The sequence below is a fragment of the Cnephaeus nilssonii genome (genome assembly GCF_951640355.1).
Source record: "Cnephaeus nilssonii genome assembly, chromosome: 9".
Lineage (NCBI taxonomy): Eukaryota > Metazoa > Chordata > Mammalia > Chiroptera > Vespertilionidae > Cnephaeus > Cnephaeus nilssonii.
The window spans coordinates 12,176,191-12,199,330 of NC_137080.1; the positions used below are offsets into that span (position 1 = coordinate 12,176,191).

At 41.0% G+C, this 23,140-nt stretch overlaps 1 protein-coding gene across 1 annotated transcript in view; it reads left to right on the plus strand.

The window, feature by feature from the left end:
- Positions 1 to 20,606, plus strand: part of SLC35F1 (solute carrier family 35 member F1) — a 290,664-nt gene extending 270,058 nt beyond the window's left edge. Inside the window, exon 8 of the mRNA XM_079780240.1 lies at positions 17,274 to 20,606. Within this exon, the coding sequence (XP_079636366.1) occupies positions 17,274 to 17,498 (225 nt within the window). The 3' untranslated portion in view covers positions 17,499 to 20,606. The remainder of the gene's footprint in view (positions 1 to 17,273) is intronic.
- The last annotated feature ends 2,534 nt before the right edge of the window (positions 20,607 to 23,140 follow it).

Here is a 23,140-nt window from a genome sequence, read left to right on the forward strand (position 1 = left end):
GTTATTACCTGGCCACATAATCGAATCCAGAACAGTAAATCTATAGCAATCCATGGAAATTGTAGGGGGGAAAAAAACTTTACTGGGCTTCAGTGACCTCTCAAACCCAAACCCAGGAAGAGATTTTTTAAAATCCTTACCCAAGGATATTTTACTTTTATTTTAGAAAGAGAGAGAAACATTGATATGTGAGAAATATAGATCAGTTGCCTCCTCGTACATACCCTCACCGGCGATTGAAGCCAAAACCTAGGTATGTGGCCTGACTAGGAATCGAACCCCCCAACCTTTTAGGTGTATGGCACCACGCTCCAACCAACTGAGCCACCCAGCCAGGGCCGAGATTGACATGGAAGCTTTCCAATTTGATGGTGTGTTGGCTTTTCAAGGTCAGAGCTTGACCAGTTATAAACTCTTATCTTCTTATATTAATTGTACAAACACTTTTGAAATGGAAAGGGTATTAGTTTCCATTGGCTGCTGAAACAAAACTGCCACATAGTTGGTGGCTTAAAACAAGACAAACTTTTACCTCCCCATTCTGAGGTCAGAAATCTCACTGACGTAAAATCAAGTGTCAGCAGAGCTGTGCGGCTTCCGGAGGCTCCAGGGGAGATCTGTCTCCTTGCCTTTCCAACTTCCGGAGGCTGCCTGCACGCCTTGGCACCTGGCCCCTTCCTCTGTCTCGAAAGCCATCCGTCTAGCATCTTCCAATCTGACTCTGCCATTCCTGCTTCCCTTGTGTGACTGGCCACCCAGGTAGTTCAGAATAATCTCCCCATCTCAAAATCCTTAATCACATCTTCGAGGTCCCTTTTACTAAGTAAGATAAAATACAGGTTCCAGGGATTCGGGTGTGACCCATCTTTTGGGGGCCATTACTCTGCCTACCACAGGAGAACAATTAATCACTGCAGGACAGACAGGTAAGGGTGCATGGCTCCAAGCCAAGCTAGCTGAGACATGTGGATGTGCTCTGTAGACGCCACATCTGGGCAATGAACACATGCTCCACCTACAGACAGTGTGCTCTGCTGATTTCCCAAATGATTTTTAAAGTAGTTGTGACTTTCACAAACAAACAAACAAAATAAACCACAAAAAATAAAACACACACACTAAGTTATGTGGGTAGAAATTGCATTGGGTGGGAGGATTACTGCAGTATCTACAGTGTGAACTATGAATTCAAGCACTATGGTGTGGCAAAAAAAAAAAAAAAAAGTGTGACTGCAAAGTCAAAGGAGCCTAGATTTAAATCATGGCTTCTGTTAACCCTTTAAGTAATTTGGACCAGTTTTTTTACTCTCTCCAAACTTCAAGGTAATAAGTCTTGCCTTTTGGAGTTTTTGAAGGGGATTCTGAAATTTATAAATGGTGGTCAAGAGTGATGAATTTCTCTGATGAAATGTGTGGTCAGGGTTAGACATCTCTATCCCCAGATTTAGGATATAAATCTTATTTTAAGATTTTGTAACTAGATGTAGCTTTTAATAATTTTGTGAGAGTTTCCTCTTATTCCTTGTTTGAAAAGGCAAAAAAAATGGGGTTTTAAGGATGAGAATTTCGTAAGTATGTTGTCAATCATTTTCAACTGAATTCCTTGATTCCTTCATTGCTTATAATTTTTAGATGATAGCCATAAATACAAAACATTCAAGGGTTGTTAAAATGAAATAGCAATAAATTATTTCGTGATATGCATTTGTGTGCTGGAAAAAATAGTAGCCAATCCTGAATATATGTGATATCCCCTTTAATAAAGAAAATGGCTTCACACATTTTGCTGTGACCTTTTCAAGGCTTAATATTGCCACAGAATTGCTGTAATAGTTAAAATTGAAAGAAAGTTCATAAGAAGAGATTATTTTTGTAGCTGTATCAAAATAAACATGAAATTAATAGAGGAGGAAACATGAACATTGTAAGTCCAAGTCCCCTTCAAACACCACGTAGGCCATTAGTTTCTATGGTTCCCCACACTGAGCAGCAGGAAGCCACAGATAATAATATGTTAGGGAAATAAGGGCTCCATCCAACTTATCCTCATATATCAGAAAAATGTTTCTATTATCCATATATTCACAATTTTTTTAAAGAGAAAGATTTCAAAATTATTTGTCCAAGAAGGCTATTTCAACTACTCTGGGTAACGTGATTCATGCAATTATTTTTAAGAATTCCATCTGAATGTGTTCACTAGAAAACATGTTGCATGTTTTAATCTCATCTTTATACCAGATAAATTTTTTTATAATTGCTACCAGTCTCTTTTGACAAATAATTAGGAAAGGTTCTGACATTGCCAGCTGCCTATTCCAGCAATCAGATAACATCCGGCGAGGACAGGTGTGGAGCTCTGGGTTCCACCCCCACCCTCTCTGCCGGCCACTGAAAATTACGTCCCAGGCATGCCTGTTTCTCTTACTGCTGTTGACGTTGGTGGTGGTGTTCTTGTTCTTATGAGATTTGGCAAGAAAGGTTTAGTAACTCTGGACGTGGGGCTAATTTAATAATACATTAGTATGCTCTAAATTTAAAAGATCTTCATCCAGAAAATATTTATTCTATGCCTGCTATGTGCCAGGTACTGTTTTGGTGCTTAACTCTGTTTATAAATAAAGATGACAAGAACACCAAGGTGGATTAGTGCAAAGGGTGAGATGCCAAACCCACTGCTACTTGAATAGACCAGCAATCTGAAGCATCCTTACCATCTGAGTGCCCGTGCCAGAGCGTCGGCAGAGATTGCATTATGCGTGGACCCTTTCATTAGCCGTGGATTAGAATCTGGAGCCAGGCCACCCAGTGGGTCCTCTGTGGCAGCGAGCGAGTTCAGTAACGGGACTGCGCTTGAAAAGCCAGGGCGGGCGGCCTCCGCCTGTGGCAGCTGATGAGCATAAAAGCAACACGACACATCTCATTTAGAAAAGTCCTCTCCTGAGTAGCCTTTCGTATTTCTTTTTGTAAGAATGGCATCTTAAAAGGCTATGACTTTTCAGTTCCCGGTTCCTAAATACAATTATAAATGGGTGATTTTTTAGATTAATACTTAGCTTTTATGACTCTTTTCCTATTTTTTAAACTGTCACCAATGAGTTGAGAATCGGGGAAACTGGTCTCACTGAGGCCCCAAAGCATTTCACCTGAAATATCAAGGCGATAGAGCAATGAATGGTTGGACTTGGTTTCCCCTGCCTGGAAACTCGGTGCAGTGTCCTGGGAGGTTTCCATCCTACTGAATGAGGTAGAGTAAGTGTTACTAGCTTCTACAGGGGGGGGGAGGGAACGCTTCCCACACAGTAACCCAGGCTCCTTCCATTGTGCAGCTCTGCCATCCTCTAGGCAGGGATCAGCACACTATGACTCGGAGCCATCCCCTGTTTTTGTAGATACAGTTTTATTGGAGCACAGCCATGCCTATTTCTTTATATGTTATCCATGCCTGCTTTTGCCCTACAACATCTGCACTGAATAGTTGTGATGGAGATCCCACAAGCCTAAACTACCTGGCCCTTTAAAAAAAAAGTTTGCCAGACCCTGGGCCAGGCCCTGGGCATTCTCTCCCCTGCTGTCAATGAGACAGCCTGGAGGCTGTGATGGCTGGGTCTAGACTGGTGTCCATAACTTCCACCCCATTCTGTTGGTCAGAACTCAGTCATATGGCCACACCTAACTGAAGGAAGGTTGGGAAATGTAGTCAAGCTATTTGTGCAGAAAGAAAAGAAAATAGATTTAGTGAGCAAAATAGCCAGCCTCTGCCACAATCGCAATTTCCATTTGCCAGCTATTTTGAAAGGATTAGAGAAGTTGGGGACACATTTTGAGGCAAGTCAAGAATTCTAGCCAGAAGCCCAAAATTCCTTCTATGTGAATCTATTCATAAATGCAACATCAAACAGGTCTTTTGGAATCACATCCTCAGGACAAGCTGTGAGGAACAATGGAATGAGATAGAGGTGTTGCAGACCTTTCTAATGGAATGGCTTGTGGTTGGACTGGGCTGCGGCCAGGAAAAACCAGCTAGCTGAAAAACCAGGAGAATGCACTGGCTGTGTTTGTCACCAGGGGGCACAGTCTGGCCCCCTCCTGCACACGCAGGCTCCTGATTTTGTCAGCAAACTGTATGGATCCCTCTACTCTGGACCAGAACACGAATGGCCCAGCCTCACAGAAATCAGAGCACCAGTTTGCTCAGATAAAGAGCAAAGGTTGGATCAAACATTAAAGGCTGAAGTAGAGCCATCACTCTACATGTCTCCCGGGGCTTCCATGAATGGGAGGCTTTTTCAACTCTGTCCTTAAAGTTTTGAGAGTTTTTATTCACTACTTTCTACGAAAGATAATACGGTCTCTCCCTCACTTCCTGGTGTATGTTTTCATATTATCAGTTTTTAATAGTTAATTTCCATCAATGGAATCCTTGTGGTCTTTAAGCCACATTTCTATACTTACTGCATTTGCTAAACCACCCGTCTCTGCAATGCAGGCTCTTCTTTTCTGAATTCCTTGTTTTGGTTTATCTCTCAGTTGGCTGGTATTGTCAGGAAGTAGGGCTTCCATGGGTGGTTGTACAGGCTGCCTACAGTGCCATTTGCCCATTGACAGGGAATATTTTCCAGCAGATGGTGATCAAGTGCCTTGAAGAAGGGAGACTTTACAATCACTGCAGGAGTGTCATTGGGCTAGTCTGGGTCTTCCAGGAGGTGTTCATAGGGGCTATATATTCCACGTCTTTGCTGTCTTGAAAACATTTCTTATATTTGTATTCAAAGGATAACTTTCCTAGGTTACGTTCTCTTTTTCTCGGAATTTTATAGCTACTGTGTTTTGTTTTGCTTTAATTGAGCATTGCACTCCGTTCTTTTCAATCTAATGAGTGACTGGATTTTATCGTTAAGTAATTTGGGTGCTTTTTCCCCAAAAGAGCCCACAAGAGTCCTATCTCTGGGTTTTTTGTTTGAGAAAGTCTCTGATATGTTTTCACTGTAGGTCAGCTTGGCCTGTACCTGTTCCACTCCCTGGGGCACAATTCCTTGGTTGCCTTGAGCTGCTCCCTCAGATAATGACAAGCCTCATTGTCCTCCTGCCTGTTTGAGAGTCTGAAGAAGTGGGAACGGTTCTGTTCTTAACAATGTTTCCTTGATTTCTCCCTGAGTTAGTCACCACTTAATTAATTCCCTACAAATTGGAGACAAAACTGAAAGTATGTTCACCAAAACGCGAACCCAAGTCCACAGGCAGGCAGGGTGGCAGAGTTGTCCCAAGCCCGAGCCCACACCCTGAAGTCAGACCGCCGGGGTGTGAGTTTCAGCTCGCTGCCTCCCGAGGGCTCCCCAGCTGTTTTGTGCTGGAGGACCCTCTGGCAGTCTGGGGAAGCCTCGCCATCCCTCACAGTGTTTTTAAATGTCTAAAATAAAATACATAGCAAACAAAGCCAGCCGATTAAAGTAATCACAGTATTTTACCATTTGATGATATAGTAATATATCAAGTCACAAGATGTAGAAGCACATCTAAGTACCGTCATTTCGAAGCAGTGATGAGTGTAAGCCAAATTGGAGAGATCTGCTGCGATTGTAAGGTGGCATGCACGTATATGTGATTTGTGTTAAGCGAAAGCATCTAAGGTGCTGCTAATACCAATGTAGGTCACTGCTCACGTTTATAATGAAGAAATGCCAAATGTCAGCTAGAGGTCAGTGAAAATAAAAATCCAGGGTTTTGTGTGTTTTTTTTTGTCAGGTTTGCCCTCTGAATTCTATACAGGACCCCTGATGTTGCCAGTTATCCAGCCTTGTGTAGAACTCCGCTTCCCTCAGCCTCTCTTTCCCTATTAGCAAAATTGGGGTCACAGTAGTGGATACCATATAACTGGTAGCATCAGGGTCCTTGCACAGAAATGAAATAGTACACGTAAATCACTTACTGCAGTGTCTGGCACAGTGAGCACTCAATAAATAATGACATTAGTAAGGAGGGCAGAATTTTTAGTGCTTATATTTCATGTTCTTCACACTTTTAAGCATTGCATAAGCTATGTGTTACCAAAGCAATATATGAACATTTATTTTTATAATCATAAAACCAGAAAGCTAGTTTCAGTTCAAAAATACATAAAGTTAGCAATCTCCTCCAATACAATGGAAATCTAAATAAGAATCTCTGCCATTAAAAAAATGGGACAGAATTGCAACCGGACACTGATTAGAAGGTTCTAAATGGTTTATTCTCAGTTTTAATTGACAACCATGTACACAAAGAATTGAAGTGTTTGTGTCTGTTTTTATCACTATTTTTACATAAAGTTAAACTCTTCTCTCTTTACATTGCTCAGCACTAAGGCAGTTTATACCTAGTGTTTTGTCTCATTTAAATATATTTGGGATGTGTTTTTATTTTTAAAATAAATACATTGTAAACTATTTTGTGCGGCCTCAGACCTAGCAGTGCAGCTCCGTTAACTTGAATGTCAATGTTGGCTGCCAGTTTCACACCCAGCTCCTTTCTGATGCTCCGTGGAACCAGGCGTTTGTGTACAGGAGTGTCCCTGTTTCCCACTGCCCTGTGGCGGTCCCAGCGTTATGGATTGTATTGGTGTTTCCTTTGGGTACTAACGAGTCCCACCTTTAAGTGAGAGGACTGACTTTATATAAGAATTAAGCTCCAGGTGACAGGCGTCATGCATGTCTGTTCTATGCTGGATCCCTGGTGTCCAGTACAGTGCCTGGCATGGTAGGTGTTCATCAATTATTTATTCCATGAAAGGCTTATTTCTACAAGAAACATTTGAGGTTAAACTTTAATTTTCTAGGCTAAACATTATCTAGGAACTTTCACATAAGAAACAAAAAAAGCTTTTGATTGATGAGGACTCTGCATCTCAAGTCAATGAAACCAGCTAAAAAGCAAAAAATCTAGCTCCCACAATAGCAAGCCATTGTTTTGATTCATGCTTTGATTGAACTGATGGGTGGCTTAGGGAATATCCCAGAGGAACATGGAGGTTCAACAAGAATATTGGAAAAAAAACAATTATCAAATTAACTTTCCCATGATCACGCGTGTCCAGAGAACAGAAACCATAATACTCAGAGGCTAACTGGATAGTAAAAGAAGGTTCTTTCCAAGTGACAAAACTCCTCATAGCTTGGTGCTGAGGAATGGTGGCTATAGCTGGTTAGAGAGAGAGACATAGATGGTTGTGCTATATCAGTTCATGAATGTCAAATTCAGGAGACACCTCTAGATTTTGATTTTTTAAAATGTGTTTACTAATATATAACAGTATCATAACCCAAATTTCATATTGTTTTAAAGTCTTAAGACATTACCTAATTTATTTTATTTTTATAATAGGTACCAAGCTTAATTTAAAGAGGGAAAAATAAACATTAGCATTGAATGTCTGTCGCATTTTTCTAGCACTCCATGGATTTCAAGGATCTTGCAATACTATGAATATATAATAATAATGATGTTGAAGATTTTATTATGGAATAGCTAAATATCCTGGGCCCAATGCCAATGCTCCTCAGTGATATTCTGGAATTAAAAAGTTAGTGTTGAGGGCTACATAAGAGAACATGGCACCTGTCTATCATGTGCTGAACTTCTTATTTAAAAAATATTGATTAACCATTAAAATCATAATATGATTTCTTCCTTGACAGCTTCCATATCGTGGTATTCTTTGCAATAAATTACTTGTCCATTTATTTCATTTTTCTGTCTTTCCTGCCATCACTGGGTAAATGTAAGAGAAGGAAATAAAGATTCCAATATGGTTGCAGGGGAGTTCATTTTTCATTTTGTCAAGGGGCTTCCCCATCCTGCAGCTATGGTAGTACTGCTTGATGATCATTCATTGCTATGAATTAAGAAAGAACAGCTTCTTAGTTCATCAATAATCCATTAAGGTTGTTCCGAGATATCTTGGATTTGAGTTCTTCCCCTGTGCAATAGAGATGTAGATTGTTCTTAGAAGCTTGTGATTTTCTTTGTAGTGTCTTTATCTGGTTTTGGAATTAGGATAATGCTGGCTTCATAAAATGAGCTTGGAAGTCTCCTCCTCTTGAATTTTTGGGGATAGTTTGAGAAGGATAAGTGTGAGTTCTTCTTTGAATATTTGGTAAAATTCATTTGTGAAGCCATCCAGTCCAGGACCTTTGTTTGTTGGGTGGCCCCATTTCTAATTACAACCACATGGGAGTCATGGCTTCAACATACAAACTTGTGGGTCGGGGGAGAAGGCATAATTCAGTCCATAGCGCCCAGGAAAATCTATCATAATATCCTTTACTTAATCATATCTGCAAGACATATTTCCAACTAGGGTAACTAACATTTGAAGGTTCCAGGGATTAGGATGCGTTTTGTGGGGCCACTTTTCAGCTAACCAACCAAGGAAGCAAAATGAATTGCTAACTCACATATACTCGTGGGTATTCCAGTGTGATATGTGCCAAGGGGAGTAGCTGCTCAAAATTAATAAATAAGGTGAAAACAGAATAGGAATTTATGGAGATTTCTGTGACTTCTGTAATTATGCATCATTGTAAGAAAACTGAACATGAATAAATCCAAACACTGAGCCTATGAGCCAGGGATTTATTATTTGCATTGACACAAAGCCTCCCATTCCCGATGGATTGATTGTTGTGATGCTTTTCAGTAGTCAATTATACAAATGCATTTGCAATTCAGCTTGGTTCAGAAATGGCTCTTGAGGAGAGTTTTTATATTTGTTTTTGCTCTAGCATTTACTCTTTGTAATATAAAGCTAACAATAGCTGACATTTACTGGATATTTACTATGTGCCACACACTACTACTATCCTTAGTTAACTGGTGAGTGACTAGAGGTGTGGAGAGGTAAGAAACTTGTGCAAGATCACCAAAGGAAATGGAAAACAGAGATGCAATGCCAGAATTCTGACTCTAACACCCACACTATGAACCACCACTTTATATTTCCTGGGAAAGATCATTAAACACCCCATTTCTAAAATTTGCCATGGAGAGAAATTGTTATGAAAGTTTACATCAGCATCAAGAGCTTGTATAACAGATGTTTTGAAATCATCAATTGTATTAGGTTATTCAGAGAAACATAGCCAGAAAGATATGTGTGTGTTTGTGTGTATTTATAGCCATATATCTATAGAAATAGAGATTTTTATTTTAAGGAATTAGCTCTTGCTACTGTAGAGGCTGGCAAATTCTAAATCTGAAGGACAAACCAGCAAGCTAGAGACCCAGAGAAAGTTGGTGTTGCAGCTGGAGTCCAAAGGCAGAATTCCTTCCTTCTTGGGGGACCTCAGGCTTTTTTTCTTAAGGCCTTCAACTGATTGGATAAGGCCCATCCACATTATGGAGGGTAACCTGCTTTAGTCAAAGTCTACTTACTATTTACAGTTAGTCTCATCTGCAAACTACCTGCACAGCAACATCTAGATAGGTGTTTGACTAAATACCTAGGTGTTGTGGCCTAGCCAAGTTGACAAATAAAATTAACTATCTCAAGTGTATGTCTATCAGCTTTGCCCCCATATAAACATCTCTTTAAATCATACTTAATCTTGAAATAAAGACAGTAACAAGATCACAGTTTTGTTTGACATGAGACAACTATTCTTCACACAACTGAAAACACACTAACACACTAACACACTAGAAGAGGATGCAAACATCTTGGGGGATGTGACTCTTTTCCTTGATATCTGTAACTTAAATATTATGATATAAAGGTAACAATACTTTAATACTCTGATGAAAACTCAACACATCTTACATGGCAAGGGGATAAGAGAAAGGGGAAAACCAAGTTATTTCATACACACACAAACATATTCATAACAAAATAAGGTACAAATACTCATGAGAATTGCAGTTCTCGTTTCTGTAAATGGTCATGTGATTTAGCTGATATTTATTAGTACCTTCTTCTACTATTTTTTCTGTATTATATTTGTCCTCAGCTGGCCGTTGGTGGGGTGACTCATCCTTCATTGAGCAGGGTCTGGGCCATTGATAGTCCTATCTGAATTGGGATGTTGAAATTTTCCACTGACTTGTTCACAGGGCATGGTAATACTTAGAGATGCTTATGGGATCTCCTGGATTCCAGATATACTCTTCTTGACCTCCATTGTGACACAGCAGCCCACTTTCCCTTTGGTATCCAAGATCAATCACCCCACCATGTCAGCACAGTAACAAGAACCCCCTCTTTACCTGTTGGTTGAGAAGCAAGAGGAGCCCAAAGTGGCTGGGTGGTGGTCTTAACTTTGAGAAGTTCCATGGAATAATTTTTGTGTCTTCTGGTAGAAACATTCCTGTCTTTGGCACTAAGACTTTTAGATCAGCAGAGCATAAGGTTGCAGGGACAGGAAGCAAAATTGCACTAGTGGATCACTAGGGGTAATAGTGAGTGGGGCCACTCCCATTTCTAGCTCTTGATTCCATTGTAATGGGGCTGGGGTTCTCTGAAATGTGCTGAACAGCAACACTACCACGTCTATAAATTGTCTTTCACTAGCTTAATATTCAGTCTCCTACAAAATCAATCCGCCCAGTGTGTATCTCTGTGTTGTGTGGAAGGAAAATAGATATCTTGTGATGCAAGAATCCAGACGGCATGAAGGCCACTGCTCAGTGTACCCTGCACACAAATATAGTCCCTTTTTTGAATCCTGATACTAAGACTGATGCATGGCAAGGTGACATAAAGGAGCCATCACACAGCCTTGGTTGTCACTGAACCTATAATTAAACACTCCCATAGAGTTGTCCCCTTTTATTCCACTTGTGGCTTGACTTTATGGTCTTCATTTGTGGGACTACAGAGAATAGAAATCTGCACAAACGAGGAATCCTATCAATTCATCAAACCAAGTGAAAATGTCTGTTTGTCATATAAAAGATAATGGCAGAAATCCATTTTTAGCTCCCTGTTGCTGTACTCATGTGTGAAATTACCCACAGGGGAAGATATTTGCCTGGGGAAAAACACCTTCATTGGCCTTAGATGTGATTGACTACACAAATTATGCTGCCAAATGAATTGGTTTTGAAAACCAAACAAAAGGCCTCATAAATCAGACTGGAAAGGCAGTGGGGGGTACAGCCTGTAGCTGGTGACAGCGTCAGGACACAGAGCAGCAAGGGTCCTGGCTGCTGCTTCTCTCCTTTACAAAGCGGCATTTAGAGCATAGGTTATTTCCCAAATATTTAAATCTTAGCCGTGCTGTGGTTTTCTGATATGGATGAAGGGACCATTTAGTATTTTGACTGGGGCACTCGCTGATTTATTTTCTCTGTAGTTCAGATGAATTTGGGGTTATTTTCTCACTCCTACTTGGAGAAAGAATGGGAGGTAATGAGCGGGGGTAAGTGTTCTTGGTCCCTAAAGACAACCGATTATGGTGTTTGACGGGAGAGTGTGTGCCATGCCCGCATTTGGTATTGTCCATGCTGTGACCTAGAAGAAAGAAATATTGCAATATTTAACCAGAGAGCTTTATCCCTTTTCTTCTAAAAACATGGGGAAAAGAGAAGGAGAGGAGAAATGAGAAGAGGCAAGAGTGGGAGACAGAGCAGGTACAAGGCAGATCTAAAAACTTTGAAAAAGCTCTGTCCTCTCCAGGCAATTTATTTTCAGTTTAGTAAACTCAGAAGCAGAACTTTTGCATTTTTAATACTCTTAATAATAATAAAAATGATTTTGTTAATTCAGTGCAGAGCCAAGTTTAGGAGGTCGAGCATCAACTTGTTTATGTTGGCATTTTTGCGGAGCCAGGTCTGTCTAGTTTCCTTGCCTTGAATAGCAACTGGCTCAGACCCAGCAGCCATAGATCACAATCAGGCAGAGCCTTTAGCCTCAAGATCCCAACCAGGCCCCGACTTACAGCCTCCTCTGGTTCTGCTCCCCACCATTCCACTCTCAAACTCCAAGTGTGGTCCACACCCCTCTGAGACACACGTGGTGGCCGAGGGATGCATTGTCATTGCTGAGCTGTCCTCTCCCTTCCACCCCAGGACACTCAGCAGATTGGTTTTTCCCCTTCCTAGATTGTTGCCCAAAGGGTTGACCCTTCAATCCACATGTAAAGTGGGCACTCAAGAGAACTTGGGCTCCCCAAATCCATTTATATCAGCTTCTTCAAAATTGGACTTTCAAACAACTATAGTAGCATTTGATTTCATTAGTGAAATGATGATGCTACCAAGATTCACTCTTTTAATTGGCATTTCACTTAGTCACTGCTGGGTCTTCAAACTACTCTATTACCTAGAACCTCCAAACTGTGTAAGCTGGTTCTGTTTCAGAAAGAATTGGGCTTATTTATTCCTTCTTGGTCTAGAAATCATGCTTATATGTGCCAGTTGATTATCTTTATATGTGCATTTTATATCACAGAGCATGGAAGTTTGGGGGAAAGAAATTTTTTTTAGTATTGCAGAGTATTCAGGACAGTTTAAACAAACTTAATTAAAATTCTAATTTTTTCCCAGTCATAAATTGTCTGCTGAAATAGCCAGGCCAGTCTCCCTACACAGAAATTCTCCCACAGCTCTTAAACCTCACATTTACCAGCCTGTGCCGCATAACCTTGGGACTGACCAGTCACTGCCCTTTATCATTCGACTGAGCTACCGTTGCACTGACTGCTGAAGCAACCACTAAGTTTGCAGATTTCCAGATTCTTCCCTCCTAGATGTTTTCTGCTAAAGAGTAAAAAATGTGGAAAAGCTTAATTATATCTAGTTCTTGAATAAAAACTAGAAAGGAAATCATTGTAGCCACATATCCTTTGTGTATGTGGAAAACCTCCACATTAAAGCTATGTCTAAGAACACTTAAAAATATCCTCAAATTTATTTCTGAGTAGCTTCCTTATGCAGTTCAGAAGTTAGTTTCAACACTTAGCATTATTATGTCTCCAAATGGTCTGCCTCTTTCAGTGTCAGGCTCATATCCAATAAAGCCCTCTTGTTTGGGCAAGATGATCGTCTTCTGAAACTTGAGCAATGATGTTACTTTTGAGCTACGGTCTGAGGTATTGGGTTATTTCCTTCTCCCCTACATCGGAGATAGTCTTGGGAACACCTGAGTGCTTGAAGGCAGTGTTCCTGGCTTATCTGTTACACAGGAGAAGCCTTCAAGGTAATGTTCTCTCACTCTTCTCAGAAAAGTTCAGAAGGCAGGTCTTATCACATGAGCAGTAGCAGCTCACAGGTGTGTGTGTGTGTGTGTGTGTGTGTGTGTGTGTGTGTGTACAAAAATTTGAGAGAGACATACTGGCTCACTTTAGAATAGATCATTATTTTGTTGGTTATTGAGTTCTGCACCCCCCTTTCCTCCTATCTATTGAGAAACTTCTTTACTTGTATCTTTTTTTCTTTCTATTTTTACCTTGTTTTCTCCCTCCTTCCAATTGTATTTTCTCTGATCTTTTCTTCCAGCTCTCCAAGTGAGACCTAACTTAGATCAAAACTCTTCTTACTTCTCAGAAAACTCCAAGAGCTTTACACATGCCCTGTACCCCCCTTTCCTCAAGGACCTCACCAACTGCTCTTTTCCAGGTCTCTCCTCTACCTCACGAGTGACATGGTTTCTGTTTCCATGGAATCTTTGTTTTTGTTTTGTCTTGTTTTGCAGATAGAACTGTGGAACATCTCTTTGTAAGAGCTCAAATAAAATTTTACTTTTAGTTACTTGTTAAAACAAAATTGGTTCTGATCATTAATAGGCCCAAATGAAGTCATTGAACAAAAGTGACCAGAGTTCAATAGTAGGCACCTGTAGAAGCCACCTGGCACCCAGGCATACACATAGAGGAACTTTTTTAAAGTGCTCTCCCAGGAAATAAGGACAAGACAGAAGCCAGACCCACCATACTGCATGGTGGGTACATACATTCACTGAAAGTAGAGCTTTAACCTACAGTCACTTCATCCTTCACTTTCCACCTGTGAGGATTGCCCGTATGCACCTCTGCTCACCCCTGTCATCTTCTCAGGCAAGCTAGAAAAGGAAAGCTGCCCCTGAAAATTGCTCTCTTCCTCACATATTCTAGTTGATATGTTTATAAATATACTTTGAAGTCGCTTTCAAACCATGTGGCTTTCTACTTTGTATAAGCTTAGGCTCATTAAAGTCATTAGTTTATTAAAACTCAACTCAGAAGTCTAATAGCAAAGCTAAAATGGAAATGTGGTCTGTCCTTCATTGATGTGCTGAATGTCCCATTAGCTAACTAGTAATCATATTGAGGCACCAGTGGGCTAAGAGCTTGGTTTCATCCCTAGTTGGAGGTTAAAGAGCTTTGTCCAGCCTTCTCAGTCTTCATGCTCCCTCCTCTGGACCATGGCTGTGTCCCAGTCAGATCGCCCTAAGCAACACACAGGCTTTCTTCTTTTGCGCCTTGGGTGCTTTCTGACCCTCGTTAGCAAAGAGATCCATCAAGGTGGAAAATGGCAGCAGCAAAGTAAGCGGAGTGTGCAGTGTGGTAGTGTAATGCAGATGCGTCCTGTCTCAGCTTCTCAAAGCTACAAGTCAGAGAAAATGCAGGCAGGAGTGTGTCTGCAACACAGAACATACAGCATCTCCTGATCACTTCCCGTTGGCTGAGGGAGGATAGCAAATACACTCCAGACAACAGCCCATGTTCTTACATGGAGACAGCAAGCCTCTACCTGAAACTTGCCTTATCTGCAGCTCAGAGGTGGCTCTCAGTTCTCCGTCAGCATTCCAGAGCAGCCCCCGTTCTCCTTGCTCAGGGAACTTGAAATGAGTATTTCTTTGCAGATAAGTTAAACAGCTGGGAATATACAGAATTTTTGTTAGATTGATTAGGTTTGTTTGTTTTTAATCGGATGCTCTATCAGGATAAGTGTGGCATCCAGAACTGAGGGTCATCCTATTAGGTGCCCTGATTAAATTGTTTCCCTATCCTACCTAATAAAAGAGAAACATGCAAATTGACCGTACCTTTGGTATGCCCACAAGCCACGCCCACCAGCCAATCAGGGCGAGTATGCAAATTAACCCAACCAAGATGGCAGTTGATTTGCATATCCAGGCCAGAGTGAAGACTGAAGACAGCTTAGAAAGAAGCCAAGCACTGCAGAAGGGAGCAAAGCTGCGGAGAAGCAAGCAAGCGGGGCGGGGGAGAAGGGAGGGAAGCAGGTGGGGCGGGGAGTAGGGATGGAAGCAGGCCGGCCAGGGGAGAAGGGAAGGAAGCAGGCGGGGCGGCGACCACAGCAGGAAGCCCTATTGCAGGAATCTTCCTGCAACGGGCCTCTAGTCTACCTATAAAGGAAAATAAGCAGAAACTTTTTCTGATTTTTTAACAAGTCCAACCTTCCTGTTGCTATTTCTAACTTTCAATATTTATCCAGATTAATTGTAATGCTGGCCTTAATGCTCCTTTTGTGGGCTAATGTTTAAATGAAAACTTTCCCTACTGTCTATTAATAAAATTTCTTGGGTGACTTCCAAGATGCCTCTACCATATAAAACCCCATGCTATCAATATTTTGACAGTTTTAGAGTGAATTTTGTATGAATTAAATGGAAAGGCATTGGAAATAGAGTATAGGTTTTGAAAATGCAAGTCATTAACAAAATATTTGAGATGATGGTCAAATTAGGAACAAATTTGTTTCATTCACCAAACTTTTAGATTAAGGATGAATCTCTTGAGTGTAAAATTTTAAGAAGCACATTTAGGTGTAAGATTATATACAACAGTATTGAGTTAGGGGTCTTCTTTTCCTATTAACTATTTCAAATTAAGTGAAGCTGTTACAAGCTGAGACTTGCATATACATCCATCTGAGGAAGTATTATCATATGGTTTCCTTTCTAGAAAGAAAATCAGAAAATGGCCTTTAGTCTTAGCTATCTTTCTGCTGCTAAAAAATAAATAAATAGAAGGAAAAGACCCACCAACATGGCAGGAATGTTAGCCAAAGGACTATCTTTTCTTTGTGCCATTTTCAAAACTGCCTTTCCTGTTATAGCCATCTTTTACCTCTTTATTGTAACCTTGCAACTTACTTTATAGATTTCTGGGTCCTTTTCCTCTTCTCCTTTCTTCCAGCTTCCAATTGACTTTTGTCCTTTATTTTTCCACCAGTTTTTAGTTCTTTTAGAATATGAGCATAAAAAAATAAAATAGGAAAATCAAATTGATCCTTTTTTCCCTTGGATGCAAAATGTGGTCAAGATGGGGATAATAGCTATTGACTAGAATGAGATTTGGCCAGCCATAGTGCCTTGTATTGTTCTTGTCTATCTATATATCCCTGCTTCTCCACTGAGACTATTAAGTCCTTGATGGTAACAACCATATGTTTCCATTTCTTTTTCCCAGTAAAAAGTTCAACGTTTGATATAGAGAAGGAACTGTTTGTTGAACGTAGTGAATGAATGAAAGAAACTACAGAAATGGCAGCATATATTGTCACCTCACTCTCCCCCAGTAATTACTCAAGTAGCTGCTTCCCATGTAACTACTCAAGAAGGTTCAGAAGTGGTAGTTTTTAACACATATGTAAATTCTTGGGCACTTGTATAAACCATTATTCTCTCTCTCTCTTTTTTTTTTTCTTACAAAACTCTATCAACTGTCAAGCAAGGAATTTAGGAAGCAAAATTCTATAGATACAACCCTGTTTGGTTTTGTTTTTAGGTTAGGGGGTCAAGAATGGAATGCTATAGTTTTTTCCCCACCCAGTGATAATCTAATGAAAAGATAGTCAAATAACAGCTCCTGCCCAGAAGACAAATAGAGTGTGAACTGGATTAGGGGAAATGGGAGTGCCCATGCAGCTGTGTCAGGGAGGGGTCTGGTGTTCATGGCTTCATTACAACATCAAATGGAATATCTATGTTTCTCCTGGGTTTAATGAAGCCAACGACAGCCCACTCTGTGTCGAGCGATATTGGAGATTTTTGGCTTTTAACTTGATGTATTTTAATTTGTGCTTCCTAGCTCTCCCACATCCGGTACTCACTGGCATTTTAGGCACAGTTAGCTAAGTGTTCCTCTGTGTTAGCCACAGAGTCGAGAAAAAATATATAAGGAGACTCAATAAGACCACAGCAGTTTAGGAAGAGCAAATTAACCTCCATCAAGAGCACTGGCCAGCTCATCAAGCACCTGGTCTAAGAGGAAGCAGGTCCACCCTGGTCTCCCTGTGCTTCTTTAATGTATAAATGGTTCCCCTCTGAATGCTGATTAACTTGCTGTGGTGTTTCTTAGTTTTCAGGACTTTATCTCCTGTCCTTCTTCACCATCCTCATCGGGCTGGTGCTCTACTCCTCCACCTCCACGTACATAGCCCAGGACCCCCGGGTGTACAAGCAGTTCCGCAACCCTTCGGGACCTGTCGTGGACTTACCAGCCACAGCTCAGGTGGAGCCTTCGGTCACCTACACCAGCCTGGGCCAGGAGACCGAAGAGGAGCCCCACGTCCGTGTGGCCTAGGCTGAGGCCCTCCCCCGCCCACTGAGCACAACTCAGTGGCCACGTGTTCGCCCATCATCTCTGTATTGTACATAGAGAAAGGTATTTATTAGGTGCAGTTTACACGGGTGGACTGCAAGGTAGCAAATCCAAAAGCCTGTCAAAGGCACAAGCTAGTAAGCATCACTGGAGACAGGCTCTGACCCGCCTGACTTGGAGAGATGCCCCGCTTGTGTGTATCCTGATCACAACGCCCCTGCATTAATTACTGTGAACATTTTTGGATCAAAAGCAACTGTTATTATTATCACGTGGATTATTATTGTTGCTCTTATGACGCCTAGTTTCAGGAGGATGTTTTGTACTCTTGAAGGAAACTATTGCCAGACCACCCACATGTAGTTTACATAAATCCCACTTTTCTATAGCAAGTCACTTTTTAAGAATCATACTTCATTTTGTGTGCACAGTCTATGAGTGCTGCCGGCCACAGGAGCCCCACCCTGAGAAGTGTCCCCATCCTGGGGACCTGGTGGCTCACGGCTTCCCCTGTTACCTTTGGATTGTCTGCTCAATAAGTATTTCTTGCTGTGACCCTTGTGGGGAGGGGCAACTGACCATATGCTTCTCTATTCTAGGAATAGATATCGCCTTTTTGTATTTTGATCTCTGATTATTCCCGGCCATTGTCTTTTTGTTATGCCACCTTAGATAATGCCAATCAAGTCTCTGAAGTAACGGGATAAGGAATGTTCCATTTCTGTGGCTTATGGGAAACCCCGGGAGTAATATAATGTATGTTTAGGGGAATATATATTTTTTAAAAATCCTGCTGCCTCTTCCTATATCCTCTCTTCAAAAAATAGATTTGCTTTTCTTTTCCCCCCCTAGATTATCTTTAGTGATGTGGAAATTAATCAAGGTGTTGGCAAAAGCCATGGTCCTCTGTCCCTTTAATTGTGTGACACCCCTTTTGAAACACACAAGCATACAGCTACCTTTATTGTGGCCTCCAGACAAAGTCAAGGTGCTGATATGGAGCCATCTCTGACAAAGCTCGACTGATCTGGCCACTTTGTGGTGGTAAAGATGTCACCCATGAGAAAGTCTGGCATGTTGGTCATATTTGGCATCCATTCATCAACAGAATATATCAACATAGCATTCTTATGGAGACAGAGAATATTACAAGGTCCTGATAAGGCTCTGAGGGATATGGCACTACTCTAATTCTGTTAAAAGGGCCCTTAAAATAGCCCTTTTCCAAACACAGGAAATAAGAACCACCGCACATCTCTATGATTTAGAAATAGATTCTATGTGTCAGTATGGGAAATGGTCTTTTACATCTGGCTGGCTTCACTATCATTCAAAAAGATCCTCGATAAAGTTACAGGGTGGTAAAGGGAAAGTAAATGCTTATAAAACTTTGGGCAAGTAAAATCAATGAATCTTAAGCAAGTAAAGCAAAACGCCAGAGGGGTCTGTACGGCAGATGGACAGATTGCAGCTTAGTGGGATTCCCATATAGCCTGAGCGAGGCCTCCTTAGGAAGGCAAAAGCACCCCATGCTGTCAGTCAGCACTCACGTGGCCCCTCTGCCTGCCTTCTACTCTGGGCGTGGGTAGTCCAGCCCTTGCAAATGGAGAAGAACAAGTACCTTTTCTGATATGCAGATCTTATGCTCATCTGTGTTCAGCCCCTTTAGGAACATGTTTTATTTTCTCTGGGGGGGGGGGGGGGTGGCTGGAAACAACAACAATGTGAAAGCTACGTCAAGTCAAAACAACTTTGCCAGTTTCTGCTTTCTGCTACCTTTAAAACCAATTAAATACCTTTCTCTCAATATTTCATCCATTCAGATCTGAAGACCTTTAAAGACTGTGGTTTTATTTTTGTGTTTACATTCCTTTGGTTTGCATAATTTGCTTGATTTATTGCATTTTTAGTATTTATTTTAAGCCAAATGTTTTAGCCTTTTTTAATTCATTTTTTGTGTGACACTAATTTGTAGATGCTTAGTAAAATCTTAGGAGAAATAAGTGGCTGAAAGTTTTCCTAGTCGCCTCAGTGGACTGGGAATCTTTTATAAAATTTCAATTTCACAAAGGTTGGCAATCAGTGGATGGCTGAAAGTTGCCATCTGAATTATTTTCTAGGATATTTCAATTGACTCCATTGTAGGAAAACCAAGTGTGAATGTTAAGGTGAATTCACTGTATATGCTTTATCATCCAGTGTCCTTATACACAAGACTTTCATGCCCCTGGGGAACCTCACGGTGTTGGTTTGTCTCCATTTAGAAAGGCTGATAACACCGAATTGTCTGAGATCCGGAGTTCCCATCCACTCTTGGGAACAAAAAAAGATAGCAGGAAACACACTTTTTTTTCTGTATACAAACATCTATCCTTTGGGAGTGGGGTGGGAAATGGGTGTAGGACATTAACTCTAGCTGTTTTCATTTCTAAAATGTCATAACCTCAGTAGACACCAGCAAGAAGTTCAGCGTTTCAATGCGTCACCCCACCCTCCTCCATGAATGAGACTAGCAATTTGTATAGAATTTGATTGGACAGGCGAACCACAGCTTTCCTGAACCCCACCTAGAGATGAGTGGAGGTTCTCACTGCCTCAATGAAAACTTGCACTGGGGATGGAGCTTGCCTTGGTCACGTCTTCTCACATCTTCAGACTCTGAAATTCACAACCAGGTAGACCAAGCAATAGAAAACTTTGCACCACTCTGTCCCATGAAAATGTTTCCATGTTTAGTTTAGATATTGCTAACGTGTGCTATTAACCTCTTGAGAAGCGTGTAGTATTGTTTGTTTTGCGTTTGTTATGATTTATAACCACTTAGTAGTCCCCAGCTAGCTACCAGTACAGATTTTACCCCATGGGTAGGATTCTATTGTCAAGCCACATAACAAAGCACACTAACCCAGACACTGCAAAAGGAAAATATGAACCAAAAAAAAAAAAAAAGGAAAGAAAGAAAGAAAGAAATTTACACCTATAAGTTGAGCAAACTCTCCATTTTTGATATTTGCATGCTCCCCTATGGACTGGCTGTGGCAATGTAATGCCTGTATAATGTTTTCAAATAAAAGTAAATGCTTTATGAAAGCTCTGAGCTCTTGGTTTTCTTGAGTGTTTGTCTGCACTATGACGACCCTGGAAGCAGCTCCCGTGGGAGGCCAGAAATAGCACGAAAGTCGATAGCAGGGAACATGTCAAAATAAAAACCAGAAAGAAAATATTCCCAAATTAGGAAGGGCACGGTTGTTCTCAGAACTGTACTTTCAAAGAGCCAAATTGAACATGTTTGTGATTTGCAAAATCCATTACTTATCTGGATGCTTACGAAGGCTCTGGGGCTGCAGCCTCTAGGCCCACATTTAAAACACACATAGGACAATACAGTTTACCCCCAAGAAACAGTTTCTCATCAACAGGAAAGTTCTGTGTGTGCTGCCCTTGGGTGAGCATTCTTTCAGGGCAGGACATTTATACAGCAGGACTGCTGGGGTTCCTGCTCAGAGCTCACACACTAGCATCGCCCCTCCCCAACCAAGTGGAGTTGCCCAGCAACCCCCTAAGTACTTGGAGGTGATTGCATATCAATTTCATGTTCTTGCTCTTCTTGTTCACAATGAGACTTCAGAAATTAGGTGAGCCCAAAAAGACTGTGTGTCCACGTTCCACATTTAAAATATTTTTAAAAGAAATACATTCATTGTTCAGGACAAAAGGAACAGCAGCACACGGATCCTTGATAAAGTGTTCTTAAGCTGAGACCCATCGTGATCTGCTTTTATAAATAGTTAGAACAGTATGTACTTCATGGAAATAATTTGCTTGAAAACATGTGACTCACGGTTAAAAAAAAGGTTTTTCTTGAAAAATGTAAATGTTTCTCTAAATGATTGCTTTTTGTTTTTTTAGTAAACTCTCGGATCAAAGACAAAATGCAGTTGAACTTCCACCCAGTCTGTGTTCAAATGCCCAGCAATCCTAAATGATCGGGGTCCAAGTGGTACACATAACAAATGTGTAAGTCATGTTTAGTCTGTTTCCCAGTGAATTATCGTTTTCTTAAGAGAAAGAACTGGGTTTCCTAAATGCTTGGAAGCTCTTGCAGAGGTAAGATAAGGCAGCACTGGAATGATTTGTGTGACTATTACCATGAAAGAAAAGGAGAAACAAGTAAAATTCAGCAGGAAAGTTGTAATTTATTATGTTGCCTTGATGCTCCATAGGAAAGCAAACGGTAATGTCTGAAACAACAGGAACTGACATCAGATCCAGCTTATCCATCTTCAGCGCCTAGGAAAAATACCGTGCACATGGAAGGCACTCATACATCTTGTTTTTAATGTACTCTAACTTCTGAATCAGAAACACAACGTGGGAGGGTATTCTATTACAAAATGGTCCCTTTTTCCTCCTCCTACTCTCAAGTACTTTTTCTGTAAAATTCCTGTTCTTGGAAAGGAAGAAATCATTGGTTTCCCTTCAATGCACGCTTGAATTTTTTACAAACCCTTAATATGTTTGGCCATTCTGGTTGGCCCTGGGATATTTAAAAAAAAAAAAAGTTCTCCTTTTTACTTGTGAATTGTGCTTCTGATTTTATTAAATTGCTTTCTCATTATGCACACTGGTCTTCCTTTTTCCTTTCTGCCATTTTTCTTTGATTTCCTTTTCCTTTTTGTCTCTTTTCTTTTGCAAGCATAGATAGAGGGCTCACTAAGGGCCACCTAGACAGTGTCTCTGCCCTTTATTCTCTATGTAGACAAAAATGTTTAATTCAGAAAGATAGAATACAGCTGGAAAGCCCACACCTACCAGATGGCCTTTCATTAGTGCCTGACAGGCCATTGTGCGCTACTTTTCAGACAGCGGACAAGTTGCCTCCAAACACTACTGAAGCCTGATTAACAAGGAAAACTAATGATCAGAGGGAGGAGATCTCTGGGAATAGACTAAAATTAGGGGCTTTCATCTGGATAGACAAAGGCTTGGTGTGAATAAGACTAAACCTATAAAAGCATGAAAACAAGTTTGTTCACTGGGTCCAGCATTAGAGCTGGGAGTTATCCCATAATGCTTGGAGGATAATTTCAGGATAGATAAATATTATTTTACATAATGGGGAGTGTTCTTCCTGAACTTATTACCGCACTTTAGCACTGACTGAAAATGTGTTAGGTCACCTAATAGGTGGGAGAGCTACAGTGGGACATTAGGTGAGCTGTGTAATCCTTATCCACTCTCTTTACACTTTTACTAGTAGATTGAAAGCAGGCATTACTCATAATTATGTCTGGACAACAGGTATAGACCCAGGCTATCACAGGCGAACCTGGAAGTGTGGTCACCCTGCCTTTAAAAGATACTCCGGCACCTCCCCTCACCATGGGAAATTGGTAGCACAATGGAAGCCATGTCTTCCTGCCACTAGATGTCGCTGTCTGAGGTAAAACAACTGGATGAAGAGGACCATCTATCCATCCAAGGTGGTGAAGCTGTTGTTACTGGATTTTATTCGTGGATGGCAGGCCCCACCTGGGTTCCCATCATGCTGCTCAGACCTTCTCCTTGGAAACATCTCTAGCCAGGAGTGGTAGAAAAGTGAGCAGAGTTCCAATGGTAGTATC